Source organism: Haemaphysalis longicornis, unplaced genomic scaffold (assembly GCF_048455015.1).
Source record: "Haemaphysalis longicornis isolate Haplotype H1 unplaced genomic scaffold, Haemaphysalis longicornis Haplotype H1 scaffold_1, whole genome shotgun sequence".
NCBI classification, from domain to species: domain Eukaryota; kingdom Metazoa; phylum Arthropoda; class Arachnida; order Ixodida; family Ixodidae; genus Haemaphysalis; species Haemaphysalis longicornis.
The window spans coordinates 359,301,562-359,327,996 of record NW_027526203.1 but is presented as its reverse complement, the minus strand read 5'-3'; the positions used below and the strand labels follow the sequence as shown (position 1 = coordinate 359,327,996).

The following is a 26,435-nucleotide window of genomic DNA, read 5'->3' as shown; positions in this document are numbered from 1 at the left end:
ATAGTAAAGTGCGCAAAAGACATTAGGCAACATGGTTCGCTCAGAAGGTTGAGCACATCCAACCACATTTTTCTACAATTACGACTTGATAAGAAGCAACGAAACGAAACTCCTTGGCAGGAGTTGTAGATGCCCCAACCAGGGGCTGCGCATGCTCTTTACCTCATAACAGAAACAACGTTGATGCTACGCTCGAAACAGTGAATCACAGATGAGAGTGCAGAGAATCCTTTTGGGTACAGCAGTCAAGAAAACAGAAATGAAACTGATGAAACTCTTGTTCCAGAAACGGAGTGCTGATCACTCGCGTCACACGAGTTGCTTCTTTGGCGCTTACTGTGTCCTTCCACCCTGTACAGGTGAGTGTCGAGCCAGGTGTGTAATTGCTTTGCACTCCGGTACAACACAAATGCCTGCCACGGTATAAACGCAGTCCCACACGAAATATGTTTTTGTAGCTTTTTGGAGTTTTTACACTCGTTAAAAAATTGCTTAAATCAAGGTCAGACTAGTACATCACAGATCAGTTCAATAAATAGCCGCTGCAGTGCGATACCATTGATCCCCCCAAAAACCCCATTTCACGGGCCCTTTAAAGGGACACTGAAGTGAATTTGTCAAGCTCCCGTTTTTGCTTGCACTGCGTAGACTGGCTCAAATTAGCACACTTTTCATCGTTTATCCGGTTGACAAATCGGTAATTATTTTACAAAGCGCGAAAGAAGAAAAACTACCATGCGCGGTTTGCGGCGGCCGCACCAACTAAGGCTGTGACGTTGAGAGGAGGGGCGCCGTGATTGGACGATGCCCAAGGTTAGCAATCACACAAGTTTTGGTTTCGGTTTCGGTTCTGTAAAACATAACCAATGGCTTTGTTGGATGGGCATTCTCAATATCTCAGTAATCATCGTACCGCGCTTCTGCCATGTTGTCGGCTGTAAAATGCACAAGATAAGCCTCCCAGGACGGCTTGTAGTCGTAGCATTCACTAGCCGAGACCTACGCAGTGCATGAACGCCCTCCGCGTACCCGCAGACGCCCAAATGTCATGCGCTTTTACCCCATATTTGGAGCTTGCCTCCCTCATGCCTGTATCGTAAAAAGCGTGTTCGCACCAGGCCAAGGGTCTGTTCATTCTGGCCTGTGCCCACTACCTGCAAGCAGTCGGTGCTTATGGCAACAGCACGCCAACGAGAACTCGCTAGCGCGCCAGTGCCAGCCTGCGCGCGTTTTGTGAACTAGTTCGTGTAGCCATGAACGTTGCGGCCCCAAAAAAGGTGAACTCAATATAGAAAACATCGGCGGAAAACAAAAAAGTTAACTTACAAAAAAAAAAAAGCACGTACCCGCGGGGATTCGAACTCGTGACTCGCAAAACATTTACGGTGAATTCCTAGCGCCCCAGACTGCTAAGCTACGGAGCGGGACGCGAAAGCCTTGCTAATAAAGGTATATATTGTACAACCGGTTTACACTTTTATTTAGTTTTGGCATTTCAAGCCGCTTAGGTGACTATTTGTTGTACTGCGATCGTGCAGTAAGCGTCGCCCGAGTTTCCACAGTAGCTCACGTCTAGCAATTGCATTTCGTAGACGGAAAAGCGTTCGCAGATGCGTAGTCGTGCTGCTGACCGTTGTGCTTGTTCGCCCAGCGTAAAAAAGTGCTTCCCGCGCCCTAGTTTTACGCTGTACGGTAAAAATATCAGTTGATTTTATTTGCTTAGTACCTATATTGACTTCGCTGACTCTTCTCCCGCCTTCAATAGGCCTTATATTTTCCTACTGGCGTACCAGTCAGCGAAGCGTCGCATGTGCAGCGCTTGTGTGAAGCGACCTTGACTTGGAGCTAGATACAGTGTACAAACAAACCAAGTAAAGAAAGGCATATTCTTCCATTCACAAACGTGTCCTGGCTTCGTTTCAACTAAGCGAACGAATTGCGACCAAGCAATTTTTTTTAACCTCCTTGATTGCGACGACCCGCCGGCGGACGAAACGCTGGGCCGACTGACTCTGTCGGCCGGGGAGCCGTGCAGTAGCGCAGCCGTGGCGCAGCCAATTGCCAGCTCATCCCCTCCTGACGTCACACGAAAACGCCACAGAAAATGGGCGAGCGTAAAGAGAGGAGGACAGCGTTTTCGAATTAGTTTTTCTACTAAATAAAATCGCGTAAACGCGCCTAGAGTGGTCGAAACATGGCCTGGGGACTCCGGACTACAATTTGCGCTAGTAATCCCGCAATGTTTACATATCACTTCAGTGTCCCTTTAAGGCTGGTTTCAATGCTTGTTCTGTTCTGCATAAAACGCTCGAAAAATTTGACACTGCGATTTCCAACCAAAACAGAATGGCTGCGTATCTGAGAAAACCATTTCTTGTCGAGAAATATTTTTGCTACCAACAGATCCTGACAGCATAAGTCAAATGAGCAGATGGTGCCACTTATAGACATTAGTCACTAGGATGCACTGTTCTGGTGTTTATGCAAAACGTGAATACTTACATTGCTGTGTATATTAGAGATTAACAAGTTTGCTGTAAACAGGAGACAGCACTTCGGTGCCATCTCTGCGTTTCCATCTTTTAAAGAAAGGCCTTGCATAAACACTGTCAGCTGCATTTGAGAACAGTACTAGCTAATTGTTGCAGTTCAACTAGGAAGCAATTGGATGTTCTGGTTAAATTTGTTGGCTATTACTGTTCACATGAAAGGGTACCCTAGCCCAAAAAGTGTCACCACAAACTACACGCAAAGGAAATAAAATAAAATAAAAGGAAATAAAAACCACACAAAAATAGTAAAAAGAAAGGTAACCATTCCACGAGTCATCAAATTTTCTAGGTAAATATCACGTACCGTCAAGTTGATAAAGTTGTGAAACTTCTTCAATGCTTCAACCAGTGGCTGAAACTTGCCATCCGGGGTGTACTCTTGCAGCATTTCCGCTAACTCCTGCGCACAAAAGTAAATCACAATTTATTATACTTGGACCACATCCTGCCAAGGCATGCAAGATAACCATCAAGAAAGAATAAAAGTGAGTTGAGGCTTCAAGAAGACATTGGAGCCCTTCGATGAACAGTCTTGGACTCACTGTGGATAGTTTCTCGGAGAGTCCTCATGAGTCCAAGACTGATAACTGAAAAGCCCTAATGAGGGTACGGGTACTAGTACAGTTTTAAAGTTTAGATTTTAAAACTAAACAGAAAGCTATTCCCAGGCATTCGCCACAACATGAAGTATTATTGAATGGACAAAAATACGTAATTTACTTTTATGTCATTTTCTAATTTCTTTTCCGGCAACACCTGTTAGCTGTGGAACTTAAAAATGGGACAAGCTTAAAGAGACATAACAGCCAAGTGGGCTTATACCGGCAGACTGCCAAGCAAGTTAACATGCCACACTGTGGGCAACAGCACATCACGAAAATCACAAAGAACACAATAACCATAGTTCATTTCATAAACTGTGTGCAGCAGGGCTGAAGCAGGGCTGAAGCAGAACTGTCCTTCCAAGGCCCCAATGCCTATTGTCACTTTTCTTCAGCCAACACCCACAGAATATGACAGTGAGTTAAGGGGAGACGCTGGTCTTAACTCTTTCGGGACCGCCGGAAAAAGTGATGAAAAAGGGAGGTCTGGGTACAAATTTTTTTTTACATAAAGCAAAGGCACCATCCTGCCTTAGCATATACCAAAATGCAGCTAATTCTGTGTTCTTTTACATACAATACCAAGTTTTACTTCAACACTGACGATAGAACCATGAAAAAATCTGAAACTAAGAACTTCGTAAGAAAACTACGGAAAAATATAGAAAAAAGCGTAAATATAAAAATATTAAAAATAATAAAATTATTTCAGGATATACAAAATCTAACACAATTCTTTGTTTCCTCATTGAAAAAGTTTTATGCGGCTAGGTGTAACTGGGTTTTTGTTTTGTGTGTGATCTCTTTGGCACTAGGGCCATGGCTACGTCGTCGCCCAGGTACACGCCGGGCTCTTGTCTCGGCGAAAACTTGATCCGTTTCTGCGCTGGTGGCAGGAGATCACCACCATAGGTAGTTAACACCCTAGCGAATAAATATAAACCAGCCAGAACATAGTTCGAGCGCACATACCTACTCCAGAGCCAATTGAAACCGAAACCAACACCCACCTTTGAGCGCGATTTGATGTTCCAGGCTGATCGACACCCGAATCCTCACTCGAGCTGAAATTCGATCTCTAAAGCCGCATTTCGACTCTTCACTGCCACTCTCATCGTTAAAATCCACAGTAGAAGGCAAAGATATGCGAACCGAGACGAGGCGGATTTCTTATCGCGCTCGCACGAGTATGACGCCATGTTTGTTTACATTCGAAACCGCTGCCCGTCAGAATAAAATATCTGACGCGTTGCCGCCTGGCGATAAAAAAAGAAACTTCACAAAAGAGAATACTCCAGTTTTCAAACTATCTCCTAGATGTCGCTAGGTGTTCCATCGAGCGAAAATTTGTATTCTGCAGGCTCGCGAAACCATCGATCATATGTGATCGATCGACTATGGAGCGGTCCCGAAAGAGTTAAAATGAACTTTTTTATTAATTGGTCTATGATAATGGAGATCACTGTGCACACGTGTTCTGTCTTCCTCAATTCAAATATGCAATTAGTTTTCAAGTGGCATAATTATTTTTTGAGTTATACAGAAAATACTGGGGTCTTACTAAAAAATTTCTTATGGGCCGTTAAGAGGCTTTTTACTCTTTTTTTTACATAAATGGTATGGATTTGCAGCTTAACTCTTTCGCAACCACACCATAGGCCATCGTTCATGGGTGAACGATGATTTTCAAACCACCCGCAATAACTAAAAATGGCACTATTCGGATCCTGCCGCCATCTGGCGTGTTCAATAGAAACCCCCTTTTCGGCTTTGCTGCCGTTTGTTTACTTTTCACATGGGTAGACGGCGCCGGGAGTGAAATTTGAACCCAAGGTAGCAGCAAGTCCTGTTTCATGCGCGCTCTTCAAAGGCGGACAGCGGTTACCGGGACTGCTGAAACCACTGCTGCTGTTGATTTTTTTTTTTACCCCAGCAGCAGTGACCACTCCAGCAATGATGTGGATTCTTCAGATTTTAGTTCTGATGAAAACTCTCCCATTCAACAGCCTCAGACTTCGACAGGTGCTGCCAGGCAAGGTTCGTTTTTACTTCACACTGTATTTATGAACAAAACGTGCCTAATATCTGACGACTGCGGTATTACTTTCATGTGTAGGGTCTGGACAACAGGCGGCGGGGATATTTTGCCAAATGCACCGCGCCGTATCACGTTATCACCTTCAAGATAGCCTGCTTCTCAAGAGCGCTAAACATTTTTTTCTTGGTTTTTACCACTTCAGTGATAAAGATATTGTGTGAGAACACACACAAGCATGCTTGAATGCATATTTTAGAGAGACCAACTGACTCTCGAGCGGCTTTGCGGAGTTGAACAGCCCCGTCAGGGCCGCTACGTTGGTGGGACCGCAAAAATCCAAAAGTCGGTGTACAGTGCTGATGTATATATTGAATCATAGCTTAGAAACGTAGGAACATTTCTTATATCTTAGAGTTCCTGAAATAATTTTTAGGCTCAGTAAAATGGCCTATTTGTGTTTTGTGTATACTCATTTTGTGCACTTTTTTTTCTGTTTCGTTGACCAATAAACACTCAATAATTACATATTTCACAAAACTGCTGTTATTTGTTTGAAAGAGAAATATATATGAAAGAGAAATCTATAAGCTACAATTTCATGCATAGCAACGCTAAATGTGTCTAGTAGCTCAAGAGAGAAAAAAAAAAAAAAAGGTTTTTCTGGAAGCACTCAAAATCGGCCATTTTACTGTGGTCACGAAAGAGTAAAGATCAACCATGCATGCTTGTAGTGTACAGATAAGCCACTGCTCTTTCCCTTTCCGAACAAGCGAGCCGCGCGAATCCGAAGATATCCACCACCAGTATGTTGCACTGATAAGCAGCCGCCTTCGGCATCATGAACATGAACATAAGGTGGAGGGAAAAAAAAAAAAAAAAAAAAGACTCGCTGGCATTTTTAACACGTCCTGCGGCATCTGTTCACAGACTCTAAAAACACACCCATGGTCCTGCAAAACACAACGGAAGTTAAAGCCGTGCTCGCCATTTGTATATCCACCTTTGCAATGTGCAACCCTGTAAAGGCGGCAAATGTGAGAGAGAGAGAGAGAGAGAGAGAGAGAGAGAGAGAGAGAGAGAGAGAGAGAGAGAGAGAGAGAGAGAGAGAGAGAGAGAGAAAAAGGTTGTGCTTTTGTTTTTTAGTGCTGTGCGTTTGAGTGATGATAAACATAGGATGATTTGAGAGGTAGGTTGCAATGCGGTTGGATTCCCACATGTTTTGGCTATAGTGCGTACCGCTTATAGTGCGGATTTTTGCGGCTCCTGCGACATACAGCGAAATCTCAGTCATACGAATCTCAAGGGGCGGCGAAAATATCCGTATCACCCGAAAATTCGTATCATCAGAAAACAAGAAAAAATGGAATAGTGCCGCGCATGTGACAGGTGGCGGCAACATGGCGTCGGCTTTTGCCGTGAAGAGGTGCAAGTAGCTTCAGCGACCTCTTGTAACCTTTTGTTAAAACGCAGCCCAAGGCGTAAACTAAATTGATCATGTGGGAAAGGAGCTCACAGTGTGGGAGAAAACTGCGCTATAAAATGCCATTCGCGCCAAATATCCGCCGCGCTGATGGCCCAGCCAGATGCTGCGAGCGCTTCGAAATTGCCGCCAAGAGGCACACGTCTCCCCATTGGCGCAAGTCGTGAGGCTCCTCCCACTGCCGTTCGCGGCAACCGAGGCAGAGGCTGGTGCTGGGGTGCCGGCTAGAATCGTCAATGCGGGAGTCAAAAGAATGCGTGCTTTTCGTCGACGCGACGTCGCACACGAACCGCATGCGATTCGTACGCGGCGGCGTTGCGTGCGCGTCACGCCAGCGTTGACGATTTTGCCCCCGCGACAGATTCTACCTTGCTCGGAAAATGACGCCCAACGCGCACGGCAGTGGGAGGAGCCTGCCGACTTGCGCCAATGGCGAGGCACGCTCTTCATGGTGGCAGTTTGAAAACGCTCCGGAGAGCCCGCTGGCCCCGCCGGAGATAGGGCTTACCATGGTTGCGGATATTTGATTGGCGCTTTTCCTAGCCGCGCAGACGATGCTTTATAGTGTCGTTTTCGCTCACATTATCAGCTCCTTTACTGTACAAGCAATTTCATTTGTTCCTTAAGGGGGGACGCGGGGATCAGATGGCGAAAAGTGACCAAAAAATCGTTTTTTCGGAAGTCACATTTTCGGATTGCACGTTTTATATTCTATGCGTCTGCAAAGTTTCCCCGTCGAAAACGATCGCGAAGTGCCAAAGAAAAATATTTACGTCAGCTGAGGTGACAAATTATTTCCGCAAAATGACGAAAAAACGGCAATTTTCGCAGCGCTGTATCTCCGGAACGACGGCACCGGGCGCCGCCATCTTGGTCGCGTTAGATTGGCAGAGTCTTCAACTTCCGATTTCCTGTCGCTGCTTTCATTGTCGCTCATTCACAAACGCACAAACGGCGGAAAATGAGAGACGGTGAAACGAAGCAACCGATAAAATCTAACACGCGATTGGCTCTCCAGCCGCGTTAGCTAAGACGGCTCTCCGGATTGGGTGCCGCCATGGCCACAACAAGATGGCCGCCGGGCGTTTCGGCTGACGCGCAGTTCGCACGCACTCCGTGTCGCTCGGTTTCGCGGTCGGCTCGGTTCCCGTTCAGTGGTTTCATGCTTTGCGATTCCGTACAGTGACGCTATCGTTATCGCGGCGATAATGCTTGAGATCGTGCGCCAGATAGGGAAGTGCGCGGCTCGAAAGACGCATCGAAAACGTGCCCGCGACATCGCCGTGGTGCGTCCTTGAGTGGGAAACTCGGTGCGTCCGTGTACAATTGGTGTTCGTGAAGTGAACTTTTGGACGCATTGCCGTGTTATAAAACGCTTAGTTATTGCTGTGTTTTACAGCGAGCTCGCGAGCTTCAGGAATGGAATGACCGGCTTGCCAGAAGTTGCGGCGCGCGCTGCATTGGCGCGACGTGTTCGGGCAGCGGCCGATAGCGGGATCGGTTGCTATTGCGCGCGAGTAGTAATAATTGATGTACGCAAAGTGTAATTTAATGGCAAAAGTAAAGTTGCTAAACATAGTAAGGTTACCTAAATTACGATCGTGGTGAACGTGCGCGTCGGGGATTGTAGGGAAGGGGGGGGGGGGGGGGGGTGCAATGAACCACGTTACCCGGCTTATTTGAGAAACTTTTTCCGTGGCTCTAAACTAGTTCGTACAACCAAGTCTGGGATTACACAATTATATTTTCAGTATTAAATTAATTAGAGAAGATGCCGTAATGTTACAGCGTTTAAAAAAATTTTAATGTCACTATTTTTTTCTATTTTTGCAATGTTTGCAATTATAATGTCCATTTTGCAATGCTTTTTTCGCCTGAAGAAGAGCATGGCATTCTTATAATATTAATGTTGTAATTATGTAAAACAAATGTATATTCTGCCTTCAAATAGCTCATCTTATGCGTGTGATGCCCTGATATAATTTTTGACACTGAACAGCCTCATGTACTAAGCTGTAGCTTCATCAAGGTTATGACACCCAGAAATAAGCTGAAAGTCTGCTGGCACATTAATAAAAAAAAACCATGCCTTACTCTTCATTTTGGAGACAGCTATGCATTAGGCATACATGAAGTAAAATATAGGTACCCTAGTAGCCCATAGTAAACTTTTTGGTACACTCTGCGTAAAACTGGTGCTTCTGCCATCTAAAGGCCTACACATAGAAACCTCCAATGAGCCAGGAAGGCATCCCAGATGCACCAAATCAAAGGGCAAAGGTATGCGAGGTTGTCCCCAAGCAACGACAGCAAGGACTATGCTGCTGGTGCAGTTTGAAAATTGTGACATCATCGTAAACTTTAAGAGCCGTTTTCTCAAAAGTGCATTTTACGAGTTCTTCGTTGCTCGTGGAAAGGATAGCGTGGCAATCACTGGGCAGATTTTGACCCTGTCTGTTTTATTTCGATCCTTGAAGAGTTCTGCAGGGCGAGACAGTCTTGGATTTTCATTTTAGGGCCTCGTTATTTTTTAATGTGGAATTTATGGCTAGGTCAATTATGTCCTATAGGTTACAAGTGAAATTATTCTTTTCTGTAAAAAAAATGAAGGGTGTAAAAAAAATTTGAGGACTGTCTTGCCCTGTAGTGTTCTTTTGACTATAATTGAGAAGTATTCAGAACTTCCTAGCATGTGTCAATACCTTGCTAGGCTTTTCACGAGCGGGCAACATGTACACCTCTGTAACACAAGAACTACTGAAGGTATCATCATGAAATTTTAAATTTCACCATTTGGAGTGCTTTCCAATGTGCTTGCCGAATTTCATCACTCTACGCCAAAAAACAAAAAAGTTCACTCCGATCCCCACGTCCCCCCTTAAGGGGGGACGTGGCTTTCAAAATCAACTTTTTTATTTCTTTGTGGATTTTGATGAAAATTGGCACAGCAACTGGAAATGCTTCTGTGATAACACCATAAAAATTTCAAGGTAATATTTTGATAACTTTTCTATTTATTAAATTTTCTTTCTGTTCCGCTTGTACCGAGCCTGAGCGGCTTATCAAACACGATAGAAAACTTGTTCGAAGTGCTTTGCATTCCCAAAGGAATGGACGAGGTCGTGACAGTTTTAGAATTTTTTTTTTTACAACACAATGTTTTTTAGTTTTCATTTTTTTAGAGGTTAATGTGCAACAGGCATGTCGACTGTGAGCGATTATTTGAATAAAAAAATAAAAAATAAACAAATCTGTAAAACCAAAAGTGTCACGACCTGAACTGTTCATCAAAGAATGTAATGCAAGAAACGGAATCAAAACAGACACAGCGGTCACGAAGAAATCCCTGGTACAAGCGACACAGGTGGCAAAAAAAACTGTTTTGAGAAAACGGCTTCCAAAGTTGCAACATAGGTTTCACTTATCAAAAGTCGTCAGGGTTGTAGCCTTTCGTGTCCTTTTGAACATGGGGCTTTTGGAAGGCCATTCCTTGAAATTAGAATGCCTTTTACAGCCTTTCTCTTTCCACAAAACATCATTTTCAGCTCCTCCGTGAAGAGTACATACCCCAGTTTGCAGACCAAACGGAGGGGGAGATGGGTTTCAATGGGCTTTCAATGCAAAGTAGGTTAGCTGGTTGGCTGGATCGCACCGGACAACCTCCTTTTGCAGTGTTGTCACCATGGCAAAAAGTTGAACATTTTCTTTTACTTAAATTTGAACATTTTTGGCTTTTTTATGTTTTATCATCTTGCCTGGCACAGCAACTTCGTACTCATACGTGCAGGTGTTCATTGAGAAAAGTTTGCATGCCACAAGGATGCAAATGAGCTACTTTGAAGCTTGGTATAATATTCTGCATAACTCAAACTTCAGTGCAAGGGCATTTTTTTACTACTTTTGACATTCAAGGCATCCAATATTTCTCGCAGCACAGCCAGTATGCCCTAAGCCATAGATATATGCATCGGTATCAATTTTTTCCCTAAAAAATTCACTGTTAAATGCTGCAACAGTAGGGTAAGTTTTTAACGCAGAGAACATATTTTTATTCCTATATTCCTAACTCAAACCTGTTTGCATGACTATTACAAGTGCACAGGAAACGTTGCGCAAGAAAGGCGATATGGCTCGCGCGCATCGCAGCGCACGCTTACCGCCACATATCGTACTTTGATTATTCCCGATATGGCTGGTCAGGTCGCTTTTAAGATTAAATCTAACGTCGCAGGCATTAATTACAACAACTGGCGTTCAATCGTAACCGGTTGCGCAGTCATGTGATGCTCCAATGCGCGTCGGCTATGCCGTGCGCGCCGCAGCGTTTGACGCGTCGACCGTTTCTTTCCCAAGGCTAGCGAGCCCACAATCAAAACACAGCAATAACTAAGCGTGTAACCATCGCAAATCTGACTAAAAGTTCACTTCACGAACCGCTATCGCAAGCGCGCACACCGCGTCACTCTCCGGGGTCTGGCGACGGTAGAGTCACGCGCACCACGAAGCGTTCGATGACCTCCGCCTTTCAAGCCACACAACTTTCCGTAATCTGGCTCGTGATCTCAGGCCTTCCCATCGCGATAACGTCCGTGTTAAATATCACAGATTGAACAGAAACTTGGCCGAGCGAAGCAGCGAAAATGAACTCAAACCGCCCACGCTACGCAGTTCAGGCGGCCGCCATCTTGCATTGCGCCGCGACACCCAATCAGGAGGGTCGTCTTGGCGCGGCCCTAGCGGAGGACGAATAGCGCTTCAGCATCTATTTCTAGCTTCGTTTGTGCGTCGTTTCTTTTCTGCCGTTCGTGCGTTTGTGAATGAACGAAGATAAAAGAGACGAACGGAACCGGAAAGACGATTGCTCGGCCGATCTAACCATATCAAAATGGCCGCGCCCGGTGGCACCGTTGCGGAGATAGAGCGCTCCGAAAATTGCCGTTTTTTCGCCCTTTTGCGCTGATAGTTTGTCACCGCGCCTGACAAAAGTATTTTTTATGCCACTTTGCGACGCTTTTCAGCGGAAAAACTTTGCAGACGCATAGAATAAGAAACATAGAAGCCGAATATGCGGGTTTCAAAAAAACGATGTTTTGGTCATTTTTCCGAAGTTGAAAGCCGCGTCCCCCCTTAAGCGGCATCTTAAAAAGCGGTCGTTCGAGCTGCCCGCACCACATCGCAGCTGGTGACGCCGCTGCCGCCGCTTGCGTCAGCGCGCCTTTGGCGTGCGCGGCGCGTTTTCATGAGGAGAAAACGCTCCATGCGGTTCACACTTCAACATAATCGACGCACAAGTGGTGCAGGCAACACGGCAAGGAGACAACAGGGTAACTAGAGCGCTGAGTATAGACCTTAGAAGCGAGGAATGTGGAGAAGGCAAAATGGCGAAGGTATTCACCGTCACAAATGAGGGAACGCATGATTGCCGTGTTTTATTCAAAAAATGTAACACAAAAAAGGAAGCTGGAGGCACCAGAGCTGCAGCCAGTGGAAACGAAAGGTACCGAGAGAAGAGATTGTAGCGTGGGATAAAAGAAGGGAGGAAGAAGGACAAGGCGTCGAGAGGGCGAAACGTTCTGTTCGTTCGGAGCAGCACCTCTCCTGCCGCTATTGTAAACACCCTACGAGGAGAATTACCGTCAGCAGGGGAGGACTAATGCTTTTGTGCCCACGCACAACCACGGCGCACGGCCGCGCCAACACTCCCGCCTCTCATCCACGCCACAGTCATCTGCTCGCGGCTCACGTGTTCGTATCACCGGCACCGGAGTGATAAATGTGTACGGATCATCCGAATTTTTTTACATTGCATACAATGCATTTTCGCCGGGGAATTTTGAAAATTCGTATCACAGCGAAATTCGTATCAACCGAATTCGTATCACTGAGATTCCTCTGTACGTTATATGCGGTCTACACTGTATATAGCTTATTTGAGAAAAGTGTACGTTAAAAGTGGTGTCAGTATGATTCTAACGAGGCAATCTTTCGAATGAACCAAACTTGTGTTTTGTCCGCATGGCCACTTGCTTTCCCATTATTAAACACAACTGCACGATTGTAAAGCTGCCTCTGGTTCCATTTGATCGCTCTACTTGAATGCTAACATGGTGTTAATGCACCGACAACTCTGTTCTCGGCATTCCCCTATGACATCACTGCTGACATTGTACAGTGCAAAATTCGACAGTTTGTGAATATTTTTAATTTTTCCGTGTATGGGTGACAACACCTTGTCAGGCTGGAATGGAATTAAGCAAGCTATCAAAGGCTAGGACGCACGTTGTCTTTGGGGTCCCATTTAAGTGTGTCATCCCTGGAATAACTGACAGATTACCTATGATATAGTTCAAACATTACGGTCTCAAGTGTAAAAGGAACAGCTGGCCTGTTGTGACATGAAGCATGGCTAGTGGAATTTACGCTTTCCAGAAAATGAGTTGTCACTTGCCTTGTTATTCTGAACAGCACAGCCCAGAAGCAAAGCGATGTAGGCGCACACTATGCTGTGCTCCATGTGTTTTCCGGCTTTCTGAAGGGCTGCAATTGGAAGCAAAGACTGTAAGTACGGCCAAGAATAGCAGCAGGCATACACGAGAGCATACAGATATAACACAACAAAAAATCAAAGAGAGACAACTGTGGAAGCTGCAGAGTTACACCATGTTCCCTATTCCTCACGGGGCTTCCCTTTAAGCGAGAGGGGGAGATCCCTCTCCCTTGTGCGGCGGCCGCCCGCTCTCGCCATGGGGCAAGAGCGTCATAACGCTCCTTTCCACGTGGCTGGTTTACAGGTTATCCAGTGCACTCGTGTAGCTGTGTGGGCCAAGGGAAGGTCTCTTTGCATAGGAGACAGCCACCGGGCCCGACATAAGTACGCCTGTTCCCATTTGCCTGCCCTTTCCACCCCTCACACCATTCTCCTGGCCTGGCCAGTTGATCTCGTTGGGACTGAGCAACGTGCCCAGCGTACATTATTGGAGTGCCAGTAAACATTGGTGTGGGCTATTTCTGTGTCGTGTGTGTTCCTGGCTTTTCTCCACAGCTACACCAGTTGGCGATCTGTGGCGTGGCTCAGCTGAGCTAGCCTTGCGACATGTCTCGAGTGTGAGCTATGACGCCGAGGAATCTTCATACCCACAAAACACACGGGCATCACAAGTTTGGCTTTCGGGAGCATTTAGCAATAAGACACCCCAAAATGTGAGAGGCATTGCGTCAGACAAAAGCCAAGGCTGCTTGCAACACTGCAAAGACTGAGCCTTAAAAAAAGATTTCAAATTCTTGAAGAAAAAAAAACGTAATAATGCTCATTCAGATTGTTCAAACTATCCACTATAATTTCTAAATCATGATAAAATAATAGGATGAGATATCAAGAGCAATAACTTTTTACAGAGTAAAAGTAAGAATTTTTTTTTTATTTACAAAGCTGCAGGACACCCAAAGAAATATCAAATGCCACAGTTACCATAAAAATTGTGATTAAAACTGTATGCATAATTAAAGCATTCAAAGCGCAACGGAGAGAAAATAGTGAACAGCCGTGTTAGGCAGGACGGGCACAGAGCTTGTCTTGTTTATCCTTTGTCTACCATTTTCTTCTCTGCTGCACCTGTTGGAGTGCTTTTAAGTATGATCAACTATACCAACTATATATTTTTTTAAAGGGACAGACAACCAACTTCTCTAAAGTATATTTCCTATATCCCAAATGAAATGGCATCACTTAAAACATCTTACCCCGAAAGGGTTTTTCTGATAGTGCCGTACAACTTTTGAAATCGGTCTACCAGCCATACGTGTCCCGTCAAAAGGAATGCTGGCAACCATGACAGTGAGCTGTGTGGCAACACACATTTAACTGCACGTGAAATTAGAAGAGGTATTTAAAAATTTGTCCCCGGCTAAAACAAACAATAATGTGCAACCTTTCCTATTCCTTCCTGCGGTTTTTGAATCCCGCGTTGAAATCGACAAAATTGTTTGGAGACGTAAGGTAGTGTCACGTTTAAACACTACATGTTGCCACTTTTCAGGCTTCAGAAAGCTTAGAGCAAAATTAAAATTATTTCCCCGTTTATTTGAAAATTCCCTGCGGTTACCCCAGTATATAAAATGCTGGCTTTCGTATGAGCTAGACGACATGCACTCGACAATAATCGGTTGTCTGCCCCTTTAAGGCGTGCATAGAAGAAGATTGTCTTTTTCTTTTTAAATCTTTCCTGAAGTTACAAATTATTTCTTGGAGAACAATTTAAAAATGTCTGCTACAACAAGTTGAACGGCGTGAAAGTTGTGCATCTCTTGTACCCACCTTTCATGAGGGTTTCCTCAAGGTCGTCAGCCTGGGAAGATACGGGCGGCTGGCTGGTGGGTAGCGCGTCTCCTTCTCGTGGCTCCAAAGAGGCCTTCACCTTCTGCTCCTGGCTGCTGAGCAGGGCATCGGCCTGCTCTTCTGACTGGTGGGCTGCCTCCACCTTGTCCATGAACAACTGCACCCCAGAGAGCAACAATCGGCCACACAGCTCGCCAAGGCCACACCACCGGCATTTGGATAGCAAAGCTCAGCCCAAACTACTAGGGGAGGGCAAATATTCGAAACCCTCAAATATAGAAGCGAGCAATACAATATTTGATTCAGGTCTGAATTGAACATCACTACTAGAAACCCCAGAATATTTTCGAAGTATTTTGACGTTCGAAAACGCAAAAATGCAGTTCCGGTAAAATGCTTTCCCCAGTAGTGGCATCGAGACTCACCCTCAATGCCTGTTGCGTGCAACTGGAGGGCATAGCGAAGGTCATTTTGGAATGAGCACCTCTTACCTCCTTGGCACTGGGATGGCTCCACACTAGTGCTTCTCTTTTCACATCCTGATACATGACCCCAGCCAAGTGCCCTCTATCAACACCTTCTAGATGAGGAAGCCTCAAAGCCTCACTCTGCACTGCTCTAGTGCCTGTTTTTCTTTTTTAATAAATGATGTATAACATGTTTTTTAAAGCCTTGTAATGTTTTTTTTTATTTATGACACCAGGAATAATGAATAATTACTCCATCTTCATACTATGACACCAAAATAAAGCTTTCTTGGCCAGAAGGTGTTGCCACTGCTGCACTGGCTAAGCTAGTTTGCCAGTCACACATGTTGGTTCAAATGCACTTGCACCAAATGTGGACTCAATGCTTTTTGTACATTCATATCAGGTGTGAAATGCCTTCAGGAAAACCTGTATTCAAGGTTTTTGTGCAAGCGACATTTGTAGCATCGGTGTTTACAATATATAATTCAGGTGTTTTTAGTACTGAGAGGAACCCACGTACAAAGTGGGAATGGTAACACCATGCCAGGATGGCATGCCTCCAAGCTTTTATAAATCAGGCTAACATTTCTTGCCTTACACTGCCCAACACAATTTTTTCCAAAAATTTGCACAAATTCATGAAACTGCCCCTGATCTGTGTTGTGTGTGTTTTCTCCCAGGGAAATTGCCATAATAATATTTTCTCAAAATACTTATACCCTACATGAATACTGAAACCCTCGTGGTTAAGGGTGCCACATGAGATAGAAGTTACTCCACATAATATCTCATATCGTCAATAAAGCTAAAAAGCAGCAGGATGGCTCCATTATGTTACCTAGTTTTAGGCCATGAAAAAGATTTACAAAAGCTTTTAAATGAGCCTCTTTTTATAAAGCTAGTTACTAAATTATATGCAACAAATTGTAAATTCAAGCTTTCATATGGGAAATCATAAGGTATTCACCTTGATTTCAAATATTTGCTTCGATTTGGAACTATTCATGCAAGTCCATTACCGGCTTTGTATTTGTTTTAAAAATAAAAATCATATTTACGCAGGCCTGCAAGCTAAAGACAGAGACGGAAGCAACGGTTTTAAATTTTATTCAGCTAAAAAAAAAAAAACATTGTGGTGTGGCATTGCTGATACACACACGATCACAAAACTTCGTACTAAAGGTATAAACAATTCAAAATTTTCTGCCCAACATTGCCACAAAACCCACTAAACCAACAAGGCAAGACAAGGGTTTGGTCAATTTTTTCACTCGTGTAAACAATTACTGCCGAAAAGTTCAAAGTTAAAACCATCATTCTTACATCAGGGGTGAGACAGCCCAAACAGATTTGGGAGCAGTTTTCGGAGCAGCAAAATTTCGATTTTGGAGCAGAAGAATCTTGATTTGGAGCAGTTAGGGACATTTAATACATCGTGTTGTGAGCTAAAAAATCATTATTTCAGCAATTTGCAGGGTCAAGTGCACATTTCAATCAGTTTTGAATACACAGAACACTAAAACAGCCTTATCTGAAAGAGTTTTAGGAGTATCATAAAGTACTAACTGCACTACCTTTTCCTAACTGGTGATATTGTGTTGCGGCTGCACGCAACACTGACAACAAAACTGCCGTTAACATTAGAGAGTTTTAGCAGTCCATCTGTTCTGTTGGTTACTTTGTTACCGGGTTGACCCGGACCGGTCTGCGCCGAGGAGGCGCGGAAGGGCGAGAGGAAGGGCGAGGAGGCGCGGACAAGGCGAAGGCAGGCCCGCGGAACTAATCCTCCTACCGCTACGAATGCCCAAGTGCCCAGACGAGTCCCGGTCAGCACGGTAACTACGTACACGACGGAACAGACGGACTGCTAAAACTCTTATCACATTTAAGGGCTCCGCAATTGTGGCATTTTTTTGTGTTTTAATGCTAAAATTATTATTTTTGTAATCCCAGGCTGCATTGTACGAACGACTGTAGTCACGGCAACAGTTGAGCAACTTCGAGCTAACGGTCGCATAGCCCGACCAGCCTACCCAGTCATTTGAGTAGCGTTACTGTTTAGCCACCTAGATTTTGGCATTAAATTTCACTTTGCATACATCAAGTGTTATAGTCGCGTTCTATGGCAACCGTGTAGTCCTGCAGCTATTGGGCGCAGCCTGAACAGGTCGCGGCGCCGCAGCACAGCCCGCAACTTTCGTGTCGACCGTTCCATCCCCGAGGCTCGCGATCGCGCTTCTAAGCACAGCAGCACCTCAGCATTTTATAACACCACAACGAGCCAAAAACTTCACTTCACAAACCCGTTTATAGCCGCGCGCACTGCGTTTCGCACTCAAGGACAAACCACGCCGAAGTCGTAGGCCCCACATCTCAATGAACTTTTTTTCGAGCCGCGCAACTTCCCGTAATCTGGCACCAATCTCAAACAATATCCCCGCGTTAACGTCCCTGTTCAGAGCCACAACAGATAGAATGAATAGACTGGAACCCAGCTGATAGCGCAAAATAAACCAGGGAAACTATCGGCGATGCGCACTGAGCGCGTTGGTAGGAGCCAGATCAGGTGGCGGCCATGTTTGTTGCCACAGCGATGACTAATCGAGGCCGTTTCAGCGAACCCGGACGGAAGGCGAATCGAGTTTTAGAAGCTATCGCTTGCTTCGTTTCAGTCTTTCTATTTGTGCCATTTCTGTGTTTGCGATTGACCGACGATAAAAGCGGTGACTGGGATGCGGGAGGCTTTCGTCCCCGCCGAAACTGACATGAGCATCAAAATCCGTGCCGTTGAGGCTCTTCTGGAGCAGTTTGGCGCAATTTTCGCCATTTTCGTGCTTTTGGAGCAGCTTGGCGCAGGAAAATGGAATTGTATCAAAAAGGCGCAATATGCGCAGCTGTCACACCCCTGTTACATGAAACAAGGCAAGGGATGACCCAGTTACATGCAACTTATAGTCTAAACATTTCTTATTATAAAGCATGTTACATCTCAAACCCTGATGGAACACAGGGCACGTCTTCATTAAATGCCAGCCCTTATGTTCTAGTACATTTAAACACTGGGAGCCATTTACTTTTCTTTAGGGTTTGATAACCAAACACACTGCATGCTTTAGGAAGAAAGCAATGCCCAAGTTGCTGCGTGTTGAAAAATAAGCAAGGGCCTCACAGGCCTGCGTCAGCAAGGAGGGACGCCTACTTACGTCCATGAGGGCATTGAAGGCTGGCATCTCCATTTGGTCGCAGACAGACTCAAATGAGCCCACAGTTTGTGTGTTGGCTAGACGCTCCCTGTTCCCCTCACAGTGCTCCACCAAGTTGATGAGCAAGCCAAGTGACTGAACCACAAGTGCATCCACAAAAAAGCAAATTGGAAAGGGGGAGGGGAGAGGAAGAAAGAAGCAAGTGTTAATCTTCACGTGCCAGGAACAGCACAGGTCTTCACAATAGAAAAACTGAGACAAATAGATTTTTCTGGAAATGGCACTTTAAAATCTGCAGATATTTTTTTTTCTTTCCTGTGCCAGACATCCACACCCAGGAGTTAATATTCACACAAGAATACCATTTTAAAACCTTCATGTTAACCGATTATGAGCAGTTTCAGATGCTCAAACGGTACTTTTGTTGTGATGTGCTGTTCTTATTGCAGTAGGCCAATCGCAACCACCTAAATTTGATCTGCAAAAGCAACTTCTAAATATTCCACTGCCATGCTCCTCCATTACAGAGTTGTGCTTCCAAAATGGAATGGAAAAAAAAAAATAAAAAAATAAGAGGGGCCTTTGTCATAACCCACCTTGGGCCTCCCATTTCAAAAGTGACAGGGCACTGACATTAGCCAGCAGCGAGATTCAAGCTATCGAAGCCAGCTCAGCAGTTCTGCTGTGTGGTGCAGGCACACAGTTGTTTGTGACAACCACCACCAAGATGCGACTACCTACCTTGCAATCAGTATAACATTCAGTGGACAGTTCCTTTTGTAAGCATGGAACGGCTTTCATTCATGCACAGCACACCACAGACCACAGCTATTGCAGTGCACAAACGAAATCTTGTTAATTTGTGAAACTCATAAAACTGCGACTTGCAAACGCGACGTTCAAACTGTTGATGTAAACTGTACAGCTTCCTGAACAATACACGACCCCATGCGACAATACAGTGTTTTTGGTATATACAAGCCGCAGCACTGGTGATGGCTATCAACATGATGGATAAGAAAACATATTAAGGCTACTGAGAAAGATTTAAAAAAAATTCTGGAGGTGTTTTGGCAACTCAGAAGTCCATCAAGCTCAAAGATAAGATTTTGGTGTTTGTAGGCACCAGCCAGCAATGACAAAAACGTCATCAGAGTTTGTACATGATAGAAAATAAAATAGAACAAACGGTAAGGATGAGAGAGGGAAACAGCCTAGCACTGCAGTGCTTCCCTCTCTCATCTCGGTCTTTCGCACCATTCTATTTTCTGTCATACTTCATTGCCTAGCCCAAGCTTCCACTTTAGTCGCACGTGGCACCTTTGTTAATGATGGCCTGAGGTACCTTGGGGGCTAAACTCACCCGTCGTGCAATAGGATCATTACAGCTTGTGGACACTGCGTGTGGAGAATAAGTTGAAATATACATAGACGATGCAAACGCTTCCAAAAGACTGCTCTTCTACGATGCCACTATTAGCTAACATAGTGCCTCTGGTAGCACTCGGGTACAAGTTAAGAATGGCAAAAATGCTCATGTGGTGTATCACTCCACCAAAGCAACGGACTCGGACGTCAACGTGTGCGGGTGTTTTGAGAGGAGATAGCGGTTAATGCGTGGCACTGTCTACTTTTTCTCCCCTAGCCTCTTTTTTTGTCGTTGCAGTAATTTATAGCCCGATTATGTCTGAAAAATCATGAAAAGAACTTGTGTCACGTTAAAATACTCTAAGGGACTCTGCGCCACGTGGAGGAACCGCCGGTGCGGTGACGAGGCGCAGGAGCGACTTCAGTCGTCATTCTTAAGTTGTACCCGAGTATAGCACTCCCCATGCATTTACGATGTGGACATGCTCCCCAGCACGGTCACGCTGACCTGTCATCATCACCCGTCCACCTCCCTAATTTTCAAAAAAAAAGGGGGGAGGGGAAACCCTTTCTTTCGTAACTCCACTGCCAAACACTCACCAAAACCAGAAGGTCGAAACGCTGTTCTAATGGCACTGCTTTAGGAACTTGAAGAATGCAGAGCAGAAGGGCAGGCAGGAGCCCGGGCTGGCTGCCAACCACATTGCTGCCCAAAGCTGAAATAAAAGAAGGGGAGAGGAGAGGGGGTCATGTGGTTGCAAAACCAACTCAAAGTAGGAGCCAATTTTGGAAAAGGGGACCCACCAGTATGGCGGTAATACAATACATGGAGGTGTGTGAATACCTCAAACTTCGAATTATTTCGTGAATAGTGCTTGGCATGTAAACCCATTTTTATGGTCTTCAGTATTTCCGTCTCACGAATACTGAAGACTTGCAAAACACAAAAGCTGGCTTAGGGGCAAGCACCCTTTTGTAGGGGTGTGCGAATATTCGATTTTCGAATTCGATTCGAATATTTCTTGCCCGAATAATTCGATTCGACTTTCGAATACCCAGCATTCGGACTTTCGAATAATTCGACGTGACGAATATTCGGAACGCTGCCAAAGTTGCGGCTAGATTAGTGTGGCCCTTACTGACCCTAACGTCGAAAGGTTTTGGTCAAACAATTGCCAGCAACCCGTTTTCGGCCAGGAAAGTTGTCTTTGAGGTTTGGACATATCCCTCCTTTTCGCCCGCAGAGACGTCATTGCCGACATGTAATTGGATAGTTCCTCGATTTTTTTGCGTCACTGGCGTACACGGAAAGAAAGAGCGACACAGCAGTGTTTAGCGTGCAGAAAACGTTCCTCACATACGGGTTTTTGAAATAATGAGGTGCGTTGCCGTTTTCAGGTCATTGGAAACAAATATGATGCGTCCCACTCGGGACAAAACAAATTACTACGACGACACCATTTTGTGATGGCGATGACACTGACGCTTCCCCCCTGATAATAGGACGTAAAATATCATTTTTCTTTTGTTAATTAATTTTATCACACGACTGTGCAGCCGCAAAATAGCGTATAATTATGGTATTGTTAAATTTTTGTGATTCTGGCCTTGCTGTAACACACTATCATCACCCGTCCTAGACCCTTTCTCGACGCCTATCCATAGCCAATCTGACGGTCGTCGCCGTCGTCGCCATGGTCGTCGCACGCCCGTGATTCTCCTCCGTGCCGTGCCATTCAGCATGAACAGCCACGGTGAAAAAAGAAGTGTACTTTGGAAGTTTTTCGAGAAGGCAAGTCCGTCCTCTGCTATCTGCAAGAAATGCGGCTCCGCGCTCAAGACGCCGGCAAGCACGACAAGCCCGCTCTTGAATCACTTGATGGGCAAACACCACGTTCACTACTTGGAGATTTGGATAATTTGTAATATTTTTAACATGACAGTTTGTGATTTCTTCAATTCTTTTTAGTGTATTTACTATTTAGAGCTCAAGGACATGAGCATGTGTTTATTAGTGTCCAACCTACTTGTTCTTCCAAAAAAAGCTTTGGTATTCGATATTCGACATTTTTGTCCACTATTCGACACTATTCGATTCGAATTCGATTCGAGATCAAATTTCACTATTCGCACACCCCTACCCTTTTGGCTTCACCACATGGCATGGCAGTGAACCCTTCCGGTGGGTTTTCTGCACAACCACACAGCTGTGAGACAAAGCCAAACACGCATTTTCTACACATTCAAAACATGCTCAACACCTTAAGTGTTTTTTTTTTTTTATAATTTCATTACCAAAGTGCCTATTTTTTCTAATGCTGAATTTTAATCTTGTGGAGCTACACAGCAACTACTCGAAGTTGAAAAAATATTTCCACTATATAGTAAGTGAAATCAACACAGCACATTTTACTTCTGGATGTCGCACAGGTTTGTATTTTATTAGCCTGCTGCTAATAAAATACAAACCAAAAAAATGAAAACAGACGCAAGCACCACATCATTTTTCATGAGTAGAGTAATCAACTTTTTGCTATTTTACTCGGGAAGCGTCAGGACTCCTGTAAATTTCGAAACGGAATGACACAGAGCGGCTGACGACCACTCGTAATTCTTGCTTCAGAGATGTCTCTAGCATCAGTAGAAAAGCTTCTCAATTCAGTATCATTGTAGTCTTCTTCACTTCCGGACACAGGATAAACACCAGTATCTGAATAATCTTCATTGGAAGAAGATGAAGCTGAAATGAAAAGTGCTTTTTTATGGGTTTGCAGGCCATTATGCATGTGCATGTGTAGCCACCACCAGATGCCATGTTTTCACTCAAAAAGTGCACTTCTGCCACAGGAGAAACTGAAATGGGCAAGCAAGTGCTTCCATCTGCTGTGCAATCTAAGTCACAGACGAGTGCTCATTGTCCTGAACATTCACGAAGAGAACCTATTCCGCTAGGACGAGCTCTGCTTGGCCACAACCATTTGGGGACGCTTTGGCTAGGACAAGATTTGCTCGTCTGAAACCCTCAAGTTAATAACTGGCACTTTTTTTTTTTTCAACAATTATTGTACACTTGGGCAAATAGGGAATGCAAGGTTTGATCAAATTCAAAGCAAATGGCAACTTTGGCTGAATAATTTCGAATCCAATGTATTCACCGCCACCTGTCCAGTCGCCCAGTGATGCCCAGAGACTTGACATATGCTGGAGCTTGGATTAGAAGGAAGTCTGCACAGAACACACATGGTGTAGGGCCTGTGCTGGCGGAAAGTGTCGCATTCTTGCTGTGGTGGCGCAAGCTCTTCTAGTGCAGCTAAGAGCAAGGTCCAATTTTTCTCACTTTCCGTGGCGTAGCCAATGGTTTCAATATGTGGGCCAACATGCATAGCCACTGAGGTTAAGAAATCTTACTGCAAAGCTGTACCAGAGACACAAAAGGTGCTGCTGCTTCTCCAGCTGCAGATATGTGCTCCAGGACCATGACTCGCGTACAGTAAGACAATCACCCGTTAAAACGTGGGATGCTGGTCAGCAGGCAATTATGTTGCAACCTGTTCCGGGAGCAACGCTTGCACTACAGTGGCCACTGGTTTCCACTCTCATGTTTAGTTACCCATGGAATCGAACAGCTCTGCAAAAATTGGGGCCCAACGGCAGTGCACGTTTGCTGCTCCAGCAGGTGGGGACGTTTTGAAAAGCTTCCAGAAGATTCCTGCACATGTCGTTTTGGATCTCCAGAAGCCGCCTACAAGCTAGCGCTTATTGCCTGTAAATCCCAGCCATGTGTCTTCATTTCGTGCAAGGTTGAGCAAAATTGGCAACTTCTTTTTAAATGCCCTTATCCTCACAATTGCATGTCCTGTCACTACAATCTGGTGACAATAAAAATGAAGTTCTGTTCTGTTGATTGTGGCAACAAATGTCAATCTTTAAGGACAATGTAAAGGGCTGGAATTGTGATTCAAAAAAGTTGTTTCGCGACAGAATTACGGATTTAAGCGGTGTATATTTGATCATCCCGAAAAAAACTTGCTTTAGTACATGCCAGTGAAAAATCGTAGGAGCGAAATCACAGGCGACGAGAGAGAGCGAAAACTACCGCCACTTCCGTCTCCTTTTCCTTTCGTCCTCGTCCCTGCACTGTTTCACCGACATGCCACGTAACCTACAAGCCCGAATTCGAGCTTTAGTTCGTATTTCACCCATGCTGTATGGTCGAAGGCTGCGGGCATAACGCTGACAATTTTTTGTCACCTCCCTCAATAATTGGTTGCAACTTTGGTCAGAAGAGAGAGGTGCCACTGACAGCTGCGACACCGTTCATTTCACCTTCATTCAAGGACACACTAGGTTAGGTTCAGCTGGCATTTAGCTAGTAGGCTGTATAGGTTGTATTCACTGGCGTGGCATGCATGCGGACAACCACGTATGTGCACCGTAACGCGTTACGTCGGGCTCCGTGAGATGGCGGTACTGTCCGTGCTAAGCACCCGTGTGTTTGATGGTTCAAACTGTCCCCCACCGAATGCAAAATAATGCCTCCACTCCAATGTGAATGCGATTAATAACATATCTGTTGATACCACCGCCACGAATCGGGTTGAATGGGGCAGATGACACACGCCAGTGCTTTCCCCCCCCCCATCGAGGTGCGGGCGCCGTGGCACAAGCTGCGCCATTTGGCACAGACATGACCATTTCCAGAGCTTCCAAGCGAAGGAATTGACCGCAAAATTTTCCGGTGAATACCATATATACCAAACTGTGATGGCATTGACAATAATGCCAAAAATATAACTGATCCAGAACCAAGCATGCACAATTGCCAGGAGGCAGGAATCCCTGCTCAATACTTCAGTTCAAGCAGTGGTCAGATCAGACCCCACTGATCAGACCCCACTGAGCTTCAACATGCCACGAAACAAGACAGTCAAGGAGAAGGGTGCATGCAGTGTCATCAAAATGTTGGGTGCTGAAAAACAGAGGTCCACTGTGATGTTGGCCGTCACAGCAGAAAGACTAAAGCTGCCACCTTCCGTTATTTTCAAACAGAAGACCCTTCCAAAGGAAACTTTTCCTTGTGGTATCCACATCCGGGTGCCAAAAGAGGGGTAGATGACAGCAGACCTCACGGTCGATTGGACCTCAACTGTCAGGCAACAACTGGGAACACTTCTTCCCTCACTTCTTGCAGTGGAAAGCTTTTGTGGCTACCCAGTGGAAAGTATTCGTGCAAAGCTGGAAGAAATATGCACAGACATTGCTGCTATATCGGGTGGCCTCAGCCAGTGCTACAGCCTCTTGACGTATCCATTCAAGGGTAATGTTAGGAGGCTGTATGCGGACTAGATGGCCGTGGGCAACCATGCTTTGACTTCAGATGGCACAATCCAAAGGCTGTCAGTCGAGCTACCGTATTTATTCAAATATAAGGCGAGGTTTTTTTTCCAAAATCCATAGTTTCAAAGTCATACCCCGCCTTATATTCAAAGCTCGGTATAGCAATATGGCGATTTTGGTGTGAGTTTGGTTTCCACCTTTTGACCATTTCGAAGCTTTCAAAAGAACCCAACAACACCGTTAGAGATTTTAAGGTAAAACTTACTGAAACGCAGTTTGCAGAAAGTAATTACCGAGTTTTGGCAGCTGCAAGTGTACTGAATAGCTCATGATACAGCAGACGCTATGGCAGCAGATGCCTTCGACCATGTCATCGAGCTAAGCCAGCAGTAGTCGCTTCAAGCGCCAGTAGTAGCTGCAAAGCTTGTAAACAAGTCGACACCATTTTGCCTTTTTTTGGAGTGCTTGAAGTTCCTCCTGAAAGATTTTCTTTCTCAGTGCTTCAAAAGCAGGCACCCCTTAAATGCTCACTCAGTGGTTGGTATACGCTTGGGCACTGATCCCCAAAGCCATGGTGGCGGCATCATTCCGCAAGTGCTGCATTTCTAACACTGTTGGCAGCACCAAATACGCTGACCTCTTCAAGTGTGCAAGTAGGAAGACTATTTGATACCACCACCCCTGAGGATAGCAGTTTCTGATTGCGTCTGTCATATTGCTCCGAATAAATATCTTTGTGCGCTGATAGTCCATGAATAATTGGTGTCTGCTTTGCTGAAAGGTAAGGAACTTAACTGCCTTGCCTTCCTTCCTTCGTTTCTATAGCCTGATATTGGTAGAAATATACTTTTTTTCCTTTTTGACTCTTCAAACTGCACCCTCGCCTTATAACCAGGACCGCCTAATATCCGAAAAAATATGGTACTTTGCACTTAGGCTCTGGAAGCATGAAGCAAGATTGGCAATGATGTAATCGTCAAGAGTTCCAAGAGGACTGCGATATCGCACTCACTCGACACCACGGAGGACTACTTGCTCTGTCTGGGAGCA

The 26,435-nt window shown here is 45.0% G+C and overlaps 1 protein-coding gene across 2 annotated transcripts in view; it reads right to left on the bottom strand.

Annotated features, from left to right (window-relative positions):
- Positions 1–26,435, bottom strand: part of Wapl (cohesin release factor wings apart-like) — an 84,513-nt gene that overhangs the window by 7,003 nt on the left and 51,075 nt on the right. For both annotated transcript variants that reach the window (XM_077686146.1, XM_077686147.1), the window contains 5 exons: positions 20,649–20,764; positions 18,681–18,815; positions 14,987–15,164; positions 13,121–13,209; positions 2,857–2,952 (listed from right to left, as the gene is read on the bottom strand). In XM_077686146.1, the coding sequence (XP_077542272.1) occupies positions 2,857–2,952; positions 13,121–13,209; positions 14,987–15,164; positions 18,681–18,815; positions 20,649–20,764 (614 nt within the window). The remainder of the gene's footprint in view (positions 1–2,856; positions 2,953–13,120; positions 13,210–14,986; positions 15,165–18,680; positions 18,816–20,648; positions 20,765–26,435) is intronic.